The 22,700-nt window shown below is 39.0% G+C and overlaps 1 protein-coding gene across 2 annotated transcripts in view; it reads left to right on the top strand.

The window, feature by feature from the left end:
- The first annotated feature begins 698 nt into the window (after positions 1-698).
- LOC109951031 (potassium voltage-gated channel subfamily D member 3-like) overlaps positions 699-22,700 on the top strand; it is a 77,475-nt gene continuing 55,473 nt past the window's right edge. For both annotated transcript variants that reach the window (XM_020601521.1, XM_020593412.1), the window contains exons 1-2: positions 699-1,071; positions 1,818-2,984. In XM_020601521.1, coding sequence (XP_020457177.1) covers positions 1,882-2,984 — 1,103 coding nt within the window. In that variant the 5' untranslated portion in view covers positions 699-1,071; positions 1,818-1,881. The remainder of the gene's footprint in view (positions 1,072-1,817; positions 2,985-22,700) is intronic.

The following is a 22,700-nucleotide window of genomic DNA, read 5'->3' as shown; positions in this document are numbered from 1 at the left end:
CCTACAGTATGTTGAAGGACACGCCTTAGACGTAGTCCTATCCACAGGACTGTTTATATCCAACCTTATGACAGAAGTGTTTCATCTGTCAGGCCACTGGACAATAACCTCTGATATTAATATACTGTGCACCCCTCCTGTCCGCTCTGCATAACATTCTAAATTCCTCCACTCCTAGTAGATTTGAAGAATCATTTAGAGAGGCTCCCTTCATCACCATTACTGAGTCTCCTTCATCTCACATGAACACAGAGGAATTTGTCTTTCACTTTGAGAGTGCTGCATTAAAAACATAGCCAGCAACAGGAGAATCTGGCTATGTTCAAACCCCTTCTGGAAAATAAGAATGAGCTAATATACAGTATTTGTGAAGAATGGTGTATTTATAGTATCCTTAATGAAGTAGGTTTTCTAGAGGTAAAACATGCAACTTATGCACTCTATAATAACCCCATAATATTCGAGTGCTCTAGTGAGTTTACTACACCGCAGTAATTATTAGCTTTTTTATATATAAATCTCTGCATCACTGATATCCCTACTATTACCATTCAGTATTTTCTGCTTAAGTAAGCAATGCAGCAGTACAGTATTGAATTTAGCCGAAGTGACAGGTTGAGTTTGTCACATTAGTGAAGCAGAGGGAAGGAAGGCTGATGACACAGAGCTGGCACAGTGAGAGAGACGCACATTGCACTTTGTGCTGGAGAAAAGGAAGCGCGTATAGCTCCTCTCCATCACATTACACTTTCCAAACACTGACGGGAAAACAAAAAAAGCCAGGATGTAGAATCGGTTGCAGGGCGTCCACAAACCCCGCTACAGACAGTTTCTTCTGAGTCTTGTGGTCCTGGAGTCGGATTAATTCTGCTCCACCAGCCGCGCGTTCAGCTCGGTGCTGGAGTCTGTCGATCGATCGAGGAGGAGGAGAGGTGCTACTCGCTGCTTCATCCCGCCGGATGGATCAGCGCTCCTCTTCTCTCACTTACAACTGACGGCTTGGTCTTCATAGAAACTCTCCTGTCTTTGTTTGGAGGAGTTGGGATTTTGTTCCCTCATCCAGTTTAATCGGTGAGTGGTTTATGTTCGAGTGTGTGCGTTTAGCTCGCTGTGCGTTTTAGGAAATGCTGAGTTAAAATTTTACTAACTGTAAAGTAAACCTCAGAAATTGTGCGATAACATTTCCACATAGGTAAATCTGGAGTGGGTCACCTCCTTATTCTGATTCAACAGGTTTGTTTCAGTCAAGCGCTTTGCGGTCAGTTAACGATGCTGCTCAAGATTGTTGGTGGTTGTAGCTTTACTACTGATGGCGATAACGTTTAACTGATTAAATCCATTGTATTCACTTTACATATATATTTATTCATATTTATAGCTAATGCGGGCTTAAGTCCAAAAGAGCCATTTGGTTCAGAACTTGGTGTCGGTCAGTGTTGCAAACTGTTACAGGTTTTTGATACGAGTAGAAATTATGGAGTATAAAGGTATAAACTTTACACTGAGGTAGTATGTTAAAGCCTGAACAGAAATGAACGGGAACCTGTGTCTTTAACTGTGTTTTGTCTGTCTGGGGGCCTGACACTTGTGCCTAAATTGCTGCCATATCAGCTATTTCCTCCAAATTGGATGACATTTTGGGCAGGTTCTTGCGGATTTGGATAGAAACCAGGGAGTAACAGGACATTTAATTTAAAATGTCACACACAAGCTTAATGCTGCTTTATTGTTTGCCAATGTCGTGGCAAATATTGATAATTTGGATTATTATCTAGTGTGCTCCTGTTTCAAGCTTCCTTTCCTTTTTTATTCCTCAGATGTCAGTGGATTTGGTGGAAAGCCAAGTCTGACGGTGAGGAGGACTACTTTGAAGACTTGACAATGGCAACAGGAGTAGCTGCATGGCTCCCTTTTGCCAGGGCAGCAGCCATTGGCTGGATGCCTGTTGCCAACTGCCCCATGCCTGTTGCACCAAGGGACAACCATAAGAGACAGGATGAGCTGATCATCCTCAATGTCAGTGGCCGTCGTTTTCAGACCTGGAGAAACACTCTGGACCGGTACCCAGACACCCTGCTGGGCAGCTCTGAAAAAGATTTCTTTTACAACGAAGAAACCAAGGAGTACTTCTTTGACCGGGACCCTGACGCCTTCAGAAGCATCCTGAACTTCTACCGGACAGGAAAGCTCCATTACCCTCGTCATGAGTGCATTTCAGCTTATGATGAGGAGCTGACCTTCTTTGGCATCATCCCTGAGGTCATCGGTGACTGCTGCTATGAGGAGTACAAGGACAGAAAGAGGGAGAATTTAGAACGTCTGCAGGATGATCAGGAGGAGAACAAGGATATGAAACTGCCAAAACTGAACTTCAGGGAGACCATATGGCGAGCTTTTGAGAACCCTCATACCTCCACCATGGCCCTGGTCTTCTACTACGTCACTGGTTTCTTCATTGCCATCTCAGTCATAACTAACGTGGTAGAGACTGTGCCCTGTGGTTCCACAACCAACCAAAAAGACATGCCATGTGGTGAACGCTACACAGTGGCTTTTTTTTGCATTGACACTGCCTGCGTCATGATATTCACAGTGGAATACCTGATGCGCTTGTTTGCTGCACCTAGCCGTTACCGTTTCATGCGCTCAGTGATGAGCATCATTGACGTGATGGCCATCTTGCCATACTACATAGGCCTGGTGATGACCAACAACGAGGACGTGAGTGGTGCCTTTGTGACGCTGCGTGTGTTTCGAGTGTTCCGTATTTTCAAGTTCTCCCGTCACTCGCAGGGCCTGCGGATCCTGGGTTATACCCTCAAGAGCTGTGCTTCAGAGTTGGGTTTCCTCCTCTTCTCGCTCACCATGGCCATCATCATCTTTGCCACAGTCATGTTTTATGCAGAGAAGGGCTCCAGCTCCAGCAAGTTCACCAGCATCCCAGCTTCCTTCTGGTACACCATTGTCACCATGACGACACTGGGGTGAGTAATAGACATGCACACTCACACAGGTAAATACATGTGTTTACACTGTAAACAACTATTATCTCTTGTTCATTGTGCTCTATCTGTATCTGAATTTGTGACAGACTTTCAAAAATCATTTATGATGATAAATGAACTATATACATTTTCATGTGGATTTTTTACATAAACTAAATAATTTATGGAAACCACTTTGAATTTAAAATAAGCATTTAGACAGCTTACCCCCATGCTTCAGTACACTACAGCTTATTTGAGGCTGCCAGTGTGAGTAATGGTGGGTAGTGCAGCATTTATCTATAGCACAAACATTCGTGGCATTTTGTTTGCCTCACTTAGAGCTTGCCAAAGAAAACAACTGTGGTTCAATACATCTAAGTACTGAATAGATTCCAGGTTTCTACACAGGTTTTGTGTGTGAACTAAGGATACAATTGATTAGGGCTACATTTAGTGTTTTCTCTTTTTATGTGTATTTTCTGCTTTGGTTCAGAAATCATTGTTTCCACTTTATTTTCAGTCTCTTGACAAAAGTGTTGCACAGGATGAAGCCTGACCCAAGATATAGAGCAAGGCTGATACACTGTGATTATAGTCATGTTAATGTTGGAAACAAATTGTCACGATTGGTCAGCCAGTCAAAATTATCCAATAAACTAACCCATTAAAGCTGCATTAACTAACTTCTCCTTCTAATTTTTGACCATTAAGTGAGAGTTAAAACAAACTTGAGCACTGACCACTCCTGTTCTCCCTCTGCTCCTCTTTGCCCCTCCTGCCCTGTCTCTCAAACTATGTCAGAGGTGGTCACAACAGCCAGAGACAGTTGTGGCAGTCAGGCAGCATGGCAGTCAGGTAGCGCAGCAGTAATAACCGGCTCCAGAGCTAATGTATATGGCATATAGAGCCTATAGAGCCCCTGGTTTTCTGTGGCATTGTAGTGACACAATGTCACATAAACAGGTATACATTTTAGCGATATGCATACATACTGTATGTCTAACATTGTTTGTCACAGATGTATTAGCAGTAACACAAGCAAATTGTACATTTTAATTTATTTGTATAGAGCCAAAACAGAGGAATGTTTTTTCACAGTAATATTGATACTGCACCAATGTTCTGGCCATTATCATATTGTTACATACTGGACACATAATATTATAAAGTAACCGTGAGTTGTATGTGAAATGAGACATTTCATGTTACGCTGTGATAGTTGAACAAAGATCCCACTTTTCTAGCTGTTTCTAGTTGTTGTAGCATAGATTTTAACAACTTCTCACTAAAAAGCTACATGGACTGCAGTGTTATGTCCGACATAAGCTGGACCAAAACTGAGCAAAAATTAGCAAAATTACTTCATTTTATCAAATTTTATACTTTAGTATAGATTTGGAAAAAAATGTGAACCTGTCCTTTAAACTATTAATGAGGATGTACATGCCAAAAATTGTTCAGGTGCCATTATAGCAGTTATTTCAGAGTAAAGATTTTCCTGTAGAAACATATTCTTTGTTCTTACGTATTCATGTTTTTGGTCAGTCTGTTTTGTCTCTTCATAAACAATGAAATGGAGACAAAATGAAAAGTCAAGCATGGACCAGAATAGCTCTATTAGTCTCTCTACTGTGTGAGGGCTGAAAAGGCTGCCGGACCTTAGCAATGCTACAGTATTTGTGTATGTTAGAGTTTGTGTGCGTATTATAAGAGAGTCTTGTGTATCGCACATACAAAAGGATAGAAATGCCAAGGTGAAAGCTTTATGCAAATTGCAGTCCTGAACAGTGAGTTTGAGCGTGAAGCCATTATGTCCAACACAAAATAGACAGCAGCACCGAAAGCCTGTCTACACCTCCAACAATAGTGATCCTCACCGCTAACCAAGGACATTCATTTGCACTCAGGAAAACTACCAAATGATGCACATTCACTCAATGAATTTCTGAGCACTCAAATTCAGTTTTTAACATCTAAAATCAGTTGTATGTTCTGTTTTTCTGTGTTCTTCTGGGAGGAAACGCTGTTAATATTCTCTTTGTGCAGAGAGAAACCGACCACATTTCTTTTAATCCCATATTACAAATGCAATTAAACAAGAGCAAGAATTCAATATTGCTTGGATTGTCTGTTAAGAAACTTGCCCTAAAATTTGCATCCCTAATTTTAAGCTACATCATAATCTTTCTGTAAACCAAACCAAGATGTTTTTTTGCACCTAAACCTGACCAAACTGTGGCTATTCCATAACCTTAACCACATGCTTATTATTGTACCTATGATGACAAAGGTCCTGTACATGTAAATGTACATTTACATGTGACAAAAAGAAGCTGTCACATACATGTAAATTAGTCTGTGTTTTGCAGAACTCAAGACCACGCTTCCAGAACAATAGCAAGTGTGTAAAAATGAAATTGTTCAAATAGTGGTGCTAGTAATGCAGTGTGCGCCCTTTGACCCTGTCCGTATTCTTCTATCCTTACATAACTACAACTGCGAGTGAACCCTCATGCAGCTGCGTTTTATAAATCTCAGTGTTTCCTTCTGCCTGTCCATCTGTCCACATATGCTCAAAATGATTCTTTTAATCAAGATTCCCAGACTGCACTTTATTTGCAGGTTGGGCTGTGAATGTACATGATTTCCCCTGTGTATGTGCGTGTATGTGCGTGTGTGTGTGTGTGTGTGTGTGTGTGTGTGTATGCATGTGTAATGACTTAAAATTTACTTGACATATAAAGCAAATTGCTTTTCATTTTCCAAATCATTTTCAGTTTTTAATTTTCATATCACAAAAAAACATCTTTCATCAGATGGTATAACAAGATACAAAATTTGTTTGTGGCTTGCCATGTGGCAGCACACATACAGTATACACACACACACACTTGAAGGCCAGTTTATTTCAGAACATTTTACATTATCCATCAATCACTTGAACCACAAGCACAGCTGATACCTCACTAAATTAAAATATGACTCTAACCTTAACTCACTCCTAAATAAAGGGGTGCTCCAGTGATTTGCACTTCCATAAAACTGAGATTTACAGGAGACACATTTAAAAAAAGAGAAAAATAGTCAATATTGAGGCAGAAGAAGTTGAAATATTGTGAATCTAAGACCCCAGGCTAAATAAAACTTCAAAGACCCTGGATCCTACATTTCCTGTAATGCAATTTGATAGTAATTTTTTGTTAAACCCCCCAGGGGATAAATGCCCACATCTCCAACTCTGCATCCCTAGTTTGTAATGCAAGGTTTCCATTAAAAAATATGAAGTCTCCCTACCCAAGCTGATCATTTTTGTTTTCAGCAATAGCCATTCAAAGTATTTCTTGTCTGTAATTACCTATAGTCATTTTGATTGTTAGTGGCAGAGTTCACCATTCCCGCACTGTATTAAAATTGCCTTCACACAAACAAGGGAGTCACAAGGAACAATGTAGCATGTAATCCAATGCTATTGTTATAATTTGATCATGTCAGTCAGCCTCACTGTTTACGTTTCACACTTCTATGGCCATATCATCTTATTAGGTTTCCGCTAATGCAAACCAAATATTTCTGGCAAGACAGTGGGTGGTTTTAATTGTATCATTACAGTGAATGTACCATATTTGTCCCTGTGGCCATCTATCAAAAAGGCATTTGTAAAACAAGAAATTGTCGTTTTGGGCACTTTCAACAGCAGATCGGTTTAAAATATTGCAGGGTTTAATGGAACAAGAAGGAGTGGCCATGTGAGCTTTTAGATGAAGTGTTCAGGTCGTACGTTTCCAACTGTTATCTAACTACCATAAACAGCTTGTCTAAGGCAGTTAAATGAGCTGTCCCCATGTGTGTAGTCTATAAATGAGACATCTGGCAGAAACACATACACAAATCAACAAATATGTAGACCTAGTTCATGGCTAACATATTTAAGCCTGAAAATGGAGGGATTTGATGAGCTGAGGACACTAAGTAGTTATTACACACAACAACATTATGCACCAATGTAAAAAGTATTGGGTGCTGACAGGTGACGGCCAAGTCTGTCAACATTTTCACCCCATGAATATACAGTATTTCTCGAAACAAACACACACTCAGCAGGCTGATTGATTCACATGCACATACATAGCTGCTGCCTTTGATCTGGTCTCATCTTTATATCTCGGATCTCTACGTCCTCTCTGCATGAACCCAGACAGCACAGCGCAGCAATTCTGGGTAATGGGCTTGAGCTGAGGGAGATGAAGGGTGGAAAGGGACTGACTGGCTGTATAATCAGCCACTTTCACTGTCCAGGAACAGGGGTGTTAAATTAACCTCAGGTGGCTGATAAAAGGATCAGGATTGAATCTCTGCAAGGCTTGCTCCGTGCGGCTGCCTGCTGGCGCTGCTGCTGTCAGAGCCGTCCGGATACACAGTCATTGGCATCAGTGGGCCAGGATCTAAAAGACTGATGAGGAAGAAGAAAGACTTCTCACCCCTTATTTCTCTCCCTAACTACTGTATCTTGCGCTCCCCTTCCTCCCTTCATCCCCCATGAGTTTCCCAGGGGAACAGCTATTTTAAGAACACAGGCCCTGTGTGTGAAAGGGAGTTACAAATATAATCGAATGCATGATACAGGCAAAATGGATGAAAGCGATTGTTTTTACCTGCATGACAGGTGCAGTGGAAGCGAAGGTTCACTGGCACACTATTAGCTTCTCCAAGTCTCTAGAAAAACATTATTAACCCAATAATGAGCAAAATATTAATGAGGTGTGCTTTGGAATCTGACTATAGTGTTACAATTAGTGATTTTCCCAATTGTAGAGTCCTGGTCCTGGACGGAGGCTTGTTCTGTAGCAGAAAGTGGGAGAAAATATTGTTACGCATGTAGGTCATGTTCCCATCTCTGTCTTAATCAGTGGCTATATATAATCTGCTTCTTTCTTCAGAGAGACTTTTACTGTAGCTCACTCCCCCCCTGTGTTCTCTGCTCAGTGTTTCTATTAGACAAAGTGGACTGGGCTTAAAGGCCAAAGACAGACAGAGGGAGGTCAGACAAAACGTGCTTTGGATTCAGAAGAACTGTGTTTTGGTCCAAGTGAGAAAGAAGTGGCTGAGAAAAGTTCATTTGTTTGACTTTTGCCTAAATTTTTCTGCAGTGCCTAATATGTCAAGTGGCAAAGCTTCCTAGTGGCCCAAAATATTATGACTTGTCAATCAAGAGCAAAGGAGGAAGTATTGTGATGTTGTTATAAGACCACAAAGTGTGAAGACAGAGGAGGTCGGGGTGAATGGTTGGGTCAACAAAACCTAAAACTTTAACACTAGAACCAGTTATTTGCTTTGCATTCCCTTGTGTGTCATGCACTTTGGAGAAAAACTCTGCATATCCAGTTTGGAGTAATGTGACCCATTAATCATTTAATAAATGTTCATCAAAATATTGAAAAATAATGGAAACATGCCCATCGCTACCTGAGATGACTTCATCAAATTCCTTGTTTTCTCCAAAACACTCCATAACCCAAGGTTATTCAGGTTCCTGTGCTATGAAACGGACAAGCTGGAAAAAAGTAACATTAGAGAAGCTGGAACCAGTGGGTATATGACATTTGGTTTGATATCTGACTAATCAGTTATCAAACCTGTAGTCAGCTGGTAGATGCATTAATCAGCTCTGCGCTACATGTGCACAAGCAGTCAAATGAACATGTATTCCCACACAAACTTAAATTTTTTGGAATTTTTAATCTTGTGCGTCAGTATAACTGCTGTTTAGTTTGATCTTGTGGAAACAGACATCTTTCAGCAACTGATAAGCTGCATTCATCTGTTCTTTGCATTGAAATTTGTGTTCTTGTAAATGAGGTTAATTATCTTACTTGACCACTGATCCCCATGGCATTGTGAAGCTACAATGAACAAGTCTGAAGCAGTGAGCACGGTGACAATAAAGAAAGCAATAATCTCAGGGCTGATTTTGATGATAGGTGTTCTCAGCTGCATTGTTAGCTTAGCTCTCAGCTCTTTGTAAAAGGATTAATTAACACTGGGTAAAACAAAGCCTCTTATCTTAGTCGGAGCGTCTTTCTTTTCATATTTAAAGAATTCTTTGCCTTCTTCTCATGTGGTATCTGTCATTGGTGTGTGGTTTCTTGGCAATTAATTTGGTTGCAGTTTAAATAGCTATATTTTTCTAGTATTTCTATGGATGTGTTTACAGTTAATTAATAACTGCTATCAGAAGTGAGGAATTTAGATGACATTCCAAGATGTAATAAATGCCAGTTACTTGTGGAATGACGTACGCTGGTTTGTTAATAATTCAGGATCTGTGGGCAAAGCTGAAACAGTAGTGCTGCATAGTTTTTAAGTGGGAATGTTCTTCCACAAATCATCGGTGGTTACATACTGTGGTGTTTTTCTTGGGCACCCTGCTTTCCGATATAATTAATGGGCTATTTTGCTGCCTTGCTGAGCCCCTGGGGTCAAAACGAGTGCAGGTTGTGGGAAATAAGAAATATTCCCTTTTATCAGGCCAAGATGCTCTTGGAGCCAATTTGCCAACACAAGGCTCTTTAATAGAAACCTTTCTAATGATGGCTGTGGAATTTAATTTAGCTCCAACACAGGTTCATTTAACACCTAAACTCATTTAAAAAGAAAAACATTTGCAAAGGATAGTGGTGCCTGGATGGTTTAGTGGTCTCTGTTAATTCTTGCTGTTTTCTCTCTCTTTCACTGGTCTGGTAAAATAGCCAGTCCTATCCCGGTATACCTAGTGCTCAACACATACACACACAAGCATTAACATGAGAAGTCATATAGTTTGACAGCAGTAAGCAAGAGAAATTGGCTGATAAGGCTGCAGCACAGCTTCTTCATTCACACTGCATTTAGCCTGCATCAGTACTGCCATCAATTCTCCTTTAAGGTAGGAGTAGCAACAAAAACATCTGCACAGAAATCACCTGCCAGATCCTCAAATCACATTTCACCTGCAGTAACCATGATGTAAACAATGGCACTGACATCCCCAGGGTGAGCTGTGATAGCAGTGCAAAAAAACAAAAAAATCACACAGTACTTTGGCCACATGCGCTCTGGCAAACAAACCTTCATCAAAGCACAACAAGAGCATTTTTTTGTATTCTTTTGATAATGATAAAATTATTTTTCACAGGTGTGTAGGGGAGGTGTTGACTTGCAATGTTCAAATAAATGCTTAACATCATTTCATTAAATTAATTCTAAACAGACAAACAACATCTTATGGATCATTTTCTGTATACAAAGTTCAGATATGGACATACAGTAAAACTGGTGCGTTAAGGGATGCTGAAGACCTGCTCGTCAGATGGTGGAATAACTTCCACCTCCACCCTTATCTATGACAAAAAGACCTTGCACCTCACCTTCTAGTGTGGCTGTTTGGATTGGGTATTTTGTCTAACATAGTCAGACATGTTGTGTGAACTACTCCTTTTTGGGCGTAAACCAGTCTTCAGCATTAATTTTGCAGTTTTTTTCTCAAGGACCAACAACATAGAGAACCTCACTATTGACAAGTACAGTAGGTACAGTATCATTAACCTTTCTTGCTTTCTTGAAGCAGTATTGAGTTGTTTTCACCACGTAAGGACAGCGGAACAAACTCTGATATCGTCACCTTATAAAATTATTTTAGCAGACAATTGCTTATTTACACACCCAGCAGGAACAGAACAACATTATGACATATAGAACCTGTGTTACTGTTACAATGCAAATTTAAGTACATTTTTCATTCTTCTTTTAACTCTCTTTTTAGTTTTTACCAACTCTTAAAGGGACTACTTGACTCTCTATTTGCTAAATGCTCCACTATGCTAATTGGTAACTTTGTCTAGCTGCTGTTTGGTGCTGGGCAGATGGGTTTATCAGAGCTGATGAATAAAGAAAACGTACCTTCTGCTCAGTCTTTGTTGACTTCAATGAATGTACTTATTCTAAGTCCAAGAAACAGACTCTAACAGAGAATCTACTTAACTTACTCCACCAATCTCTTATACCAAACTGAGCACAAGGTCCGTTACCATGACCCTGACTGTCTGAAGTCAAAGGTTCCAGTAAGCCTTATGAGCTATTACAAAATTTAGTTTAACTGTGATTTAGTCATCTTCATTCATTGATTACAGGAGTTTCTACCTCAGCAATCAGGTGAGAGCATTACCAAATAGAAGTCATAAACATAGCACAGTCGTATAACTTGTTCTTAATACAAAATGTATTAGGGCAACTAAAGAATTTCCATTTTTAACTAATTTTTTACAATTTAATTGTGCATGAACTGATTTTTGTGTTTATCTGAAATGAAGCAACTTTGGCACCACTGAGTAATTCTATATGAATCTGCAAAGCAATACAGCTTGAAAAGACCAAACTGTTCACTCTGTTTCTGACTGGACTCCAGTTTTTTTACTCTTTCATCTGTTGGTCTTTTGTTCCTTTTCTGTTTCTAGCCAAGTTTGTTAGGACTCCTTTTTTCCACCAAGGTATAACGACTGTTTTCATACTGACCCACCACAGACTGTACAGGAGACACCAGCAGCTTTAACCAGTGTAGTACAGTATATACAAATGTTCTCTTCACATAACATGAATATAGCGGTCGGAGAGGGGCCGGTGCTTTGTTGTATTAAAAATGGTTGAAAATGGCTTTTCTTTTTCACCCTTTTACTGTAACTGCGATTATGCCACATACACAAAACTGGTGACGAGATCCTTGCAGTGATACTTTTTTTTTTCAGCTGGGCTGGATTTTGTTGCATGTCAGCTTGCAAAAGTCTTTCTGCTGCAATCAGAAGCTGTTTGTGACTACATCTTTCTTCTTGCTTTCTACATCAAACAGAGGGAGGAGGCTGATGGTGTGCGAGTTTGGCTAGGGATGCAAACGTCTTTGAAGATGCATCAGGAACATTTGTTTTGTAGAACTATCAAATGACACATGTAACACCTTTTATTGAAGAAAACATTTTTACATTGCCCTATTTGGCAGCAAAGTAATACATTTGGTTGCCTGATCATGTAAAAGGTTCCAGCACTGTTACAGTACATAAAAACAAGCCACCCAAACTGAAAGATATACAAACCACACAGTGTGTGGTCATTATACGCTTTATAGTCGTGCTATGTCTCATCCTGGTCATTTAGCATCTGTTTGTCTTTTTACATCTCTTTGTAGTCATATTGCAGTCTCTTTATGGTTGTTCTGCATCTCTTTTTAGTCATTTAGCATCTTATTGTGGTTGTTTTTCATCTCTGTGTTGATGTTTTTATTTCTTCCTGGTAATTTTGCTTCTGTGTGTGTTTTTGCATCTCTTTATGGCCATTTTGCATCTCTTTGAGGACATTTGCCATCTTTTTTGTCTCCTTGTGGTGTTTTCTTTCTATTTATAGATTTTTCTTTTTTTGTCTATGTGGTTTTACCTTTTTCTAGATGTTTATGTTTAGAACTCTTTGTACATGTTTCACAGCTTTGTGTTTATTTTTTGTCTCTTTGTGGTGGCTTTGCATCTCTCAGATGTTTTTGCAAGTCAAGACCCCTTAGACCCCTGGGCCTGTGCTCAGTAGGCCCTTTAAATCTACAGTATGTAACCTAAGGTAGCGCTAGCATGAAACTTCAAATCAATCCACTCTGCTCTGCTCAGCACTCCCTCCTCTTGCTCCACAATCTGCTGCTCTGTGGAGTAACAAAGAAGTAAAATGCTTGCTTGAAATTTGGGTTGACAAAAACATACAAAGACAATTGGATACTACACACAAAACTCTGAGATCTATGGAAGTAACTGTCAGTATTTACATGCACGTGGATACATACGCTCAGCTGATGACTGGAGTGGTTGCTTCTTCTTCTTTCTTGCTCATGCAGATTGTAAACCAACAATTCGCATACTGCAACCTACTGTATCAGACTGTGTACGTATGCAAATGTGCTGGAGCACGGAACAACGTTACTAATGTGAAAGCAGAAAGTGAAGGGAAAGTCAGGTACAAAAGCATAGAAAAATGTACATTTTGAAATTTTATGAAGTTAATATCTAAATAATGTCACACTTGAAAGAAATGGGAAGATATGTGAGAGAAGGTGTGATTAAAAAAGGAAACGAGCAGAAGGCGGATAGCAAAAAAGGAAAACAAAGTGAGTGACTGTCAAATTAAAAGAAAGGGGCAGTGAAGAAGAGAGAATATGTGATGGTATCTAGTACAGTTCCAAACATGCTATCTCACAATGTTTGTGTCAGGGCAAAAAGGAGAACTTTGAATGACACAGCATGTTCTGTACCCCAAATGAGTTAGTTTATTTTTAGGTACATGGCCCTTATCGCGCAACACAGCTGGCAATGGTTAGGCTCGGAGAAAAGGTAAAGGAAATGTACAGATAACCTTCAACATACTGTGTAAGAGGATACGGACATGGAAACTGCAGTGGTACCATTATTGTCTGAGATGACCTTCAAGGCTAAATGAGCATACAGTAAAAATAAAATGAAGTGCATAAGCAAAACAAAGAAACCTTTGATTGTTCCTTACTGTCAAAATAATTCAGACTGGTATGAAATTACATGTAGGTCCATGTGTTACTGTGGCTGTGTGTGTACGTGCATCATGTGCCTTAGCCAGAAATGCATACACCTACCTGACATTATAAACAATACCAGCATTTTTTCTAATTTTTTCTATGTTTCCCATTATATTCTCAAATGCAGCTCCAGGATACAGTCACAACCTCCCTTTTCACCTCACCTTTAAATATTAATTTATATGCAGCCAGAGTCCAGCAGTTGTTAAAAACAAATGCAAAGTGTAGGTGTTCTTACATTTATTTGATTCAAGTATTCAGTTTTTTTTTCCTTCAATATCAGAATTGATGATGACGTTTCTGTGTTTCATTCATGAAGTGAGATTTAAGATCCATTACCCAAAATGAGCTTTCTGATTGGATGGCGGAAGCATTCTACATATGTGAGTTTGTTATAATGCAGTCATATTCAAAGGGGGTGTTACATTTCTAATATGTCATTCTTGGTGGACGATGTACAACAGAAAGGTTACTGTGTTTATTTAACTGACTTTAGCAGCAAATAGTAGTGATAATGACAAGTCAACTAAACTGACCAAGCGATTTGCATATCAACTTTGAAATTCAAAGGGCTCTCTATTTTTCTTAGGAGTCCATAATCAATAGCAGCTTGGGCCAGCAGATTGGTTCTCCTGTGAACATCAGAATAATCATGTGCCATGACTGTACAGCACATTAATTTTGAATATCAGTTGCAAACAATAAAACACACCAGGTTTTCACACATCACATGACACTGTTTGGAAGCAGGGAGCTGAATCATTATGAATATGTAGCAGGATGTCTCTGAAATGTTGCATGATAGTAATCAATTGTTTCACAAAAACAGCATCCAGTATTCAGTGACTTGAAAAAAATTCGAATTAAGATGAAAACACATTTTATACATTAGAGTGGTGGCTTTCAGTTCCATTTAACTTAATTAGAAAGAGATTGATGTATAAATTTTATAGTTTTAACTCAGATATATGGTATAGCAACAATTATTCTTTTAATTTTCCAGTTGTTCGCCTTCAAAGATTGAAATTACAAAGCATTTTATTGCTTTCATCATATCCCTCAAAGTAATTTGTTTTCTGTTGTCTTGAGCATCTTTCCTATAAGATTTTGGCTTTGGAGGAACTACATTTCATCTTTGGCTCTTTCTTTTTCTTTTTCACACATCACATTTATTCTTTGCTGTGCCGGTCGTTTAGAGCTGGGTTAACTTCTGAAATCTAGCAATAGAATAAAATAGACACCAGTGAGGTCACAATGAAATGAAAAACAGCATTCTGCTAATTTGCTGTATTATAAAACCTAATGTATATGTTTGAGTGATTACATCAGTGGCCTATTACAACCGTTTCATATTCGCCTCATTGTGTGGCAGTATGCATAAATACAGTACAATTCACACCACTGAAACAGATTTTTTTTAGTAAACCTTGATCGCTTTCTTTCCTCAAATAAAACATGCATTGTGTAACTGTTTTTGCCACAGCTGCACACATCTGTTTCTTCAAAATGGAAAGGTTTAGCACTGAGAGTTAGTGGACAGGTGAGGAGACTCCCATATTGTCAGGCTTTTGCTTTCAGGGCCATAAAACTTATTATTGGTCTTATTATAATATAGTGTGTTCTTGATTTGCTTGTTTGGAAACCACTGTGAATTTTAGTAAGTGCCCCGTAATGGGGCACCAATGTCAGGTGCACATTTGGCTTAATTTAATGGCACTTCTTAGTGGCATAGGGTCAAATATAAAGAGTGCCCTAGTGCTGATCATCACATTGTGTGTGTGTGCCAGACAAGCCAATTTCACTTCCACTCTGCTCATTCAAATTGCTGTTTGTCAGTTCTTCATAACACTCTTCAGGATATTGAATAGATTTGTTTTCCGCGTAGCTGTCACCTCACATCTAGCAGGTGACTGCCATTCATGTTTTGTGGTTCCAGCCTTAGGAGAGCTCATCTCTGCTTGGGGTATCTGTCTCTTTTTATTTTAATAATTTAAGAAAGAAAGCATGGAGCTGAGGTTTACTGAGCAGTAACATCTGGCAGTTGTCAGTCAGATTACAGTTACATATATCTTTAAGAATTTAAAGTAACTGTAAGCAGCACAAATAAGAAATGTTTGCTTTGCATTACCAAAAAGGTGACACAACTCTGATTTGGCTGTAGATGAGCAATGAAAAACAGGGTGGCTTCTGACAGTTAACTGTGAACTACATGCATTCTCCTGTCTCCTTATGCATGTTCAGGCTATTTTAGTTTGTCAGTTTGTGTCATGTAGTCATTTAAACTATCTGCTCAACATACCTCGGTATATAAGTAGAAAGTCTGGGTGATATGCATAATTTTAACTTTCCCATGTGTTGAAACAGTGTTTGCTGACAATATCCTCAGGAATTGTTTCTCTCCTCATCATCCTCTTTTCCTCAGCAGCTTTGCTCTATCATCCTGGAAATCCTTGAAATCATTTTTATGCGGTTACATGAGAGCTTTTCTGACCTCTATATTAAGGTGATGCTATAATGGTGAATCTTTTGGGCTGACAGAAATCAATTACATAAACATAGTTTTCTGAAATACCATAATCTGAGTGAGATATAATTTTTTATGATTTATAATTATGACTTGGAAGCGCTTACTACTGATAGAATCTCAGAATTGAAAGTTTGCTGCCCTACATAATGAGAATTTAGATGCTATATAATCATATGGTCCACACTCAGTGTTTAGTCCTTTTCTTAAGAACCTTCTATGATCCTTTCAGAAATGTTAACTACCTTACATTTATTGCTACGTGGTAATCACTGTCCATGATCACTTAATGCAAGTCTCTAAACTCAGGTCTCAAATGGTTGAGAGGTAAGACTGTCTCATCTATAAGTCTTCCCAAGCAGGGTATTTGTAACCTTGGAAAGCTGATTACATTATGTTATATGTAGTTAATTTGTGTCAGAGGCTAATGCTACTTAATTAAATGAAGCTCAAGTTGGAAGCCATGGGTAACTTGTAAAAGATGCAAGGCACATAGCATGGGGATCACTATGCAGCAGTGAGGTGGTCTCACAGAACCAGACTGACTCACTGGCCCCCAAACTGAGCGTTACTAGAAATCTTCACCACTGAGTGCAGTGAGTTCAGAAACAAAAAGTGCCTGCCTCACAGGAAAAGTTTGTATCAATCAAAACCATCTTGTTAAAACAGGACAACAGAACAAAGATGTGGTTAAAATAAGTAAAGCAATGCCTGAGCTTAGCTGTTCCATGATCCTTTACTTTAATAAAGGTAGCAACACCACACTCTAAAATACTCCATTACAAGTAAAAGTTCTGCATTCAAAATGTTGCTTCATTAAAAGTCCAAAATATTAGCATAAACACATACTTAACAATATTAAAAGTGGGGGGGCTTGTGCCTTTTGTGGTTGAACTTCTAATGCCTCAAATACCCACTTTCAGCTTGGATTGGTGACTATACTTGAGAATAACACTTCATTTTTAAAACTCAGCATCCCAATAAGACTCAACATTGTACCTAAATATAAGGACAGGAAATACTGCCCTAAGGACAGAAATATAGCTACAGATTTTTGACAGGGATGATGTATAGGATTCAAAGTGGTGTGGAAGAAGCTATAGAATGGAAGAGCTAAAAACAAATAGCCATGCTATCAATATACACACACTGTCACAAGAAGAAAGAATAAACAGATGAATGTGTAAATAGGCAGTAGCTATATTCTCATAGTCAAATTGCCCCAGTAAGCTACAGTACCACTAGCTTTCTTTAGCCCTAAAATAATACAAGTGAACCATTTCTTTTACCAGGCAATGAATCTTCTAGGACCATAGTAACAAGATAACCATATGTGTTTCCTCCCAACATTTTACATGCAAAAAAAAAAAAAACAAACCTGCTGCACAAGTACATATGGTTTCATAATGGGAGAAGTCACAGAGAGGACTGCCTTTAAAAAGAGGGATGCTTAGTTTTAATGGTCTGACAATGCATTTCTCCCATTCCTTCGTCTGTGTACACAAGCCTACTATAAAGCTTGCCACATCTCATCATGCCCAGCTGTTGCGTTATATAATGAGCACAGTAAAAGTGAATCGGTTTTTAAAAATTCTTTGTCATCTTCAGCTAGTATGACAAACTGTACAGTAGCTGATGGTGTAGCATTTGTCAGAACTGCCATACCCATCAAGAAAAGGTGTCACTTCAAACTATCAAACTGTTAAAGACTGCAGCAGTCATCCCTAATGTTTCTATTCTAGAGCCAAGGTCAAGACTAAATCACTGTGCAACTTGACTGCAAATGCACATTGCACCTGGTGTGTATATGAACTTCATTCTACTCTTGCACTTTTTTGGAAGTTGTTTCCATAACTAATTTCAGCAATGACACCAAAGACTGTATTGTATTTCTGTATTAGTATCACTATCAACATCTGAACAGAAACTTACTGTCACACAGAAATTGGATATTTTAACACAAACTCATTAAATAGTAAAGGTTTGCAAACTGACTCATTTTATGGAAATTTACTGCAGTAAGGCAAAATATGCTGGCATACTAACAGACAACATTACTGCCCTTTAAAGAGGAACCATTAATAAGTAATCTATCTCATTGGACCCATATTGCCACTGGAGATGGCAGAGAGCAGTAAATGCTGAAGTTGAGAAAAGGGAGTTCAGTGTTTTCAGGCTAAGTAAACAAACAGAAGATGTATTTATTTGACATCTTTTTTGGGCTTTTTATTTCACCTCAAAAATCCTTAGACCTAGAAAAATTTTAGAGAATATGACATGAAAACATAGGATTAACAGACTCTCAAACTGCTGCTCTTTCAGTTTTCTATTTTCAATTTAAAATGAATGTACTTTTTAGCAGAACAAGTATATATGTATTTCTCTATGACTGGATTTAAGCAATGTTTTCTTTATGTTAGATAAAGTAAATTACCAAGATGTTACTTCACTCTAGGGGGAAAAGTATGTTGAGTCAAGGCTACAGCTGTGGTTGTCCCTCACTGGCTTTAACAGGATTCCATCCTGTTGCTTTAGCTGGGATGGATGTAAAAACTGAAAAGCACTCACAAGACTGGGCAACTCCAGATGCTTGTATAATTAGAGTTTGTTTGGTGAGGGTCTGGATTTAATTGTCTTTTTTTATTACCTTTCCACACAGTATGTAGTAAACATCTGAATAGTGCTATGCTAGGAAGAAGTACCACTCTGATATTATAATTATTAGCTTACGGCTGAATGTCTGATCAATAAAATCTACCAGCAACAGTTGTAATTTTAGCCAGTAAAATTTGTTTGGAAACTAAAATTGAAAAGCAGCTTTTTTTTTTTTAGAAATCAACAGCCCATTCTTTCAGAAATTGATGTTCACTGTGAACTTTAAACTCCGTGCTGTACTATATCCTGCATGTTCAGTGCTAGAATGAGAAGCTGGACAGAAACGACAATAGTAATTAGTCTAAGCAAGCAAGATCGAGGATACCCTACTTTATGAACTATTAGGAATGACAAATATATAAGTTCAAACATAGCTTTTACATGCCCAGAAATCCCTGAGAAGATGTCTAATAAGCCAAAATAAGTTGCATGGGTGTACCTTGGGTGTGCATAGCCTTTAAGTGTAATTCTTCAAAATTAACAGTTTTAAAGTTTAACTGACTCATGGTTCCAACAAGGCCTTATCATGGGCACGTGTTTATCTATGTTTAGACTTTGTTAGAAATATCTTGTTTGCACCAAGTCAGACTGGAAGAAACAGGGCAGCTCTTCAAAATGATGAGTCACCATGGAAACGAACAGACCCAGTCTAAGTTGTCTCCTGTGGCCTTTTCTCTTCTGTCATTGTCTCTTCAGATGAAGCTACAGCACAATACTTTGTTCCTTTGAGCTGTCACCATTGTGTTCATTTGCTGTCCCCAATACAATAGACAGGCTGTCCTATTTGGTGTCATCCTGGAAAACCTCATGGCTATGGGAACTTTGACTCAGATGCAGTATCGCCGATGTCATAAGAAATGCTCCTCTACTGTAGACATCCCGGAAAAGATTACCTGGTAAATCTGACAGCAGGTGGCTACTGTATTTAGTGTATCAGCTTAAATTTAAAAAATCGCTCGTTGTGATTTTAGGATTAATCCTCTTCATATCAAGCCAATAATTTTTGTCAGTACCTCTCCAAGTTGAGCTGCAAATTAAGGCGTCTTCTCTCTGCACACCATTCCATCATTACAGTAATTACACAAGGAGGATGCATAAATGGTACCCCTCTGTGCAGTCTTCTTCTGTTGATAATCATCCATATTTAGTAGTGGTGAAAAATGTTGCCAAGCTTTGCCAATGCAATTTCTCAGTTAACCTGGGTTTTCACTAAGAACTGCAGTTTGTCTGGAGCATAAAATGTTGTTTGCTGCCACTGAACTGGACTATTGGGTCTGAAAACACCTTTTGTTTGAGGCATTGAAAGCATATGTTCATCATGCAAGAGGAGGGCTGTTTGTTATGACACGGCTGAATGTCTGATCAATAAAAAGCCTCTCAGTTATAGTATTAAAGGTATAAAATAGCAGAAAATGAAAATACACAAGTACAGGTTCCCTAGAACAGTAAACGTACTTAGTTACTTTGCAACAGCGTATTCGGAGCACTTGATGGTTGGTGTTTGCAGCGTCCAGGCCACTTCAGCTGATCCACACACTGTTTGTTAACAGATGTTTTCTGTCCTTCAGTGTGTTGCCTCATTTAGTAGCTACCGTACAGCCCACCTGAAGTGGTCAAAACAAACCTACTAGTGTTGTTGATCGGACCATCTTTTCTCTGTTTCTAATTCATACACTGCGAAGTGTCAGCCGCCAGAGATGAGAAACAGGGGGACTGTATTGTACTAATGGTTGAGTGGTTAATGATGGCTTGGCCCTTTTGTACAGTAAGTGGGCCACAAGATGACTACTCAAGCGCAACGAATGTTTCAGGCTTTCAGATGAACTCATTGAGCCCACCAACTCAAACTCTCCACACATCTTCATCTCTCTTTCTGTTGGTCTTTCTCCCTCTAACTCCAAATTCTACAATTCAACTCAATTTACTCTTTCAAATAATGCATTGTCTCTTAGAATATATGTGCAACATGACGAGTCAGTTGTACTGTACAACAGACTCCCATAGTGAACGGATGAGAGATAAAGAAGCTGATATTTGAAAATGCATTAAGTCTGACATTTGTCTTTCATGAAACTACAGAGGAGCAGGTTAAAACAACAAGCAAACAGCAGTGATGTTAGCTGACTCGAAGAGCTTCTGTAATCACAGCTGCAGATGAATGTAATCGCTGCTGTATTTGTTTCCCCATCAGACCATTTAGTATGTGGGGCGGGGCTCAGACAGAGAGCCTGCACCCCCTTGAGCTTGAGTATGCGTTCTAAGTCTTGAAATGCTGATGCGATTGTGAAACAGTTAAACTCATCAATGCCTGATGTCATTACATAAAAACAATTGTTCAGAGGAGGGACAGGAGGACTTTGATGTGGTTGCGAGTGCCTGCAGGATGCCACCTGTTTGGATGCTGACATACTGAACCATCATCATTAGTTGTCTCTTTAATATTCTGTTTGTGTTTCATGGTGTCTATAGTATGTTTTGACAAAGGCATTTCTGTAAAATGAGATGGCTGGATGATTAGATGGCAATATATATTCACACAAACCTCACCATACATCAACATCTATGAGGCTGCGGTCCCAGACGCACAGCTACGAAAATTAGGTCTACAGTCAATCATCACCACTTCTGAACCTCTCGTGTCACGAAGACTGAGATCCTAAAGAGAATTCGAGGTCACTAACAACAACAGAAGTAGTTAATTCTGAGACCTGATAGATTGATGTGCTAAGGACGTTCAGGACTTAAATAAATATCTGCCTACCATTTACTGCTGAATCACTGTTTGATTCTCAGAGTGAATATACTTTGATTAATTGAAGGTGAAATAATAATACAATCGAAAGGAACATGAGTTCTATGTTTTTGAAGCCCATAGCTGAAAAGGAAATTATAGCGATAGTGAATAAATGTGGTAACAAAGCATCTAGTGATGTTCATACTCAGATAATAAATAAAACGAAAATAATTAATAATTTCTTGTACGGCCCGGTACCAATTGATCCACGGACCGGTACCGGTCCGCGGCCCGGGGGTTGGGGACCACTGCAGTAATGGACATTGCTCACAGTTATTTGACATTAATAAACTCATCACATAATTAAAACTACAGCCAGCTGCTACAGCTCTATTAAGAAACTAAACCATTAGACTGAGGAAGTGTGCAAACTGATTAAGATGCACCACAGTGCTGTTTGCATGAGGTGGTGTGGAATGGAGTGTAGCATGTAGTCCTACAAAGAAGATACTGTATCTGGGGTGATAGGAGTGACATCCATGTGTAAAACAAAATTTACACATGCATTGTTAGCAGTTTTACCTGGTATTCATATCCTATGCTACCCACCTACTGCATCCTGCTTTCTCCCGGTCATGCTTGAAAAGTCTCACTCAAATCCTGGTAGGTTTGAAAAATATTGTTATGCAACGCAAGATGTGCAGAGATGCAAAAAAGTTAACTTTTTCTTGACTCTTCTCTCTAGTAACATTTTAGTAATTGAATCTGAATCCCATTGTGTGTGTGGGTGGGGGGTTAGTGCTATCTAACTGGAGTCTGACCACTAAACCCAGTGGTAAATCTGCTATGGCTCACACAGTTTCCTAGCAGAGTACAGCTGCTCTCTCTATTGGAAATAATGGCCTTAGTTTGTCCAATCTTGAACACTTGCATTGAGAGTGAAAGCCTATGGAAAAGATACAGAAAGAACCAAAGTTCTCAGGGGCATCCTGTTGAGATAGTGGTTAATGTATACCTGCAAACACCCCTTTCAAATAAAGGCAACAAAAACACTTTCAACTATAAACAGCTAATGTCTTTACAGCTGGTATGTTGATATATTTTGGACGGGAAAGCACTAATGATTTTGTATTCCTCATTGATTTTACCATACTTAGAGTATGGCGTTGAAAACTGGGGAAATACATACAA

This window comes from Monopterus albus, unplaced genomic scaffold (assembly GCF_001952655.1).
Source record: "Monopterus albus unplaced genomic scaffold, M_albus_1.0 scaffold1.1, whole genome shotgun sequence".
Classification (NCBI taxonomy): domain Eukaryota; kingdom Metazoa; phylum Chordata; class Actinopteri; order Synbranchiformes; family Synbranchidae; genus Monopterus; species Monopterus albus.
Note: the sequence above shows the minus strand (reverse complement) of the source record. Positions and strands in the feature narration are given on the sequence as shown.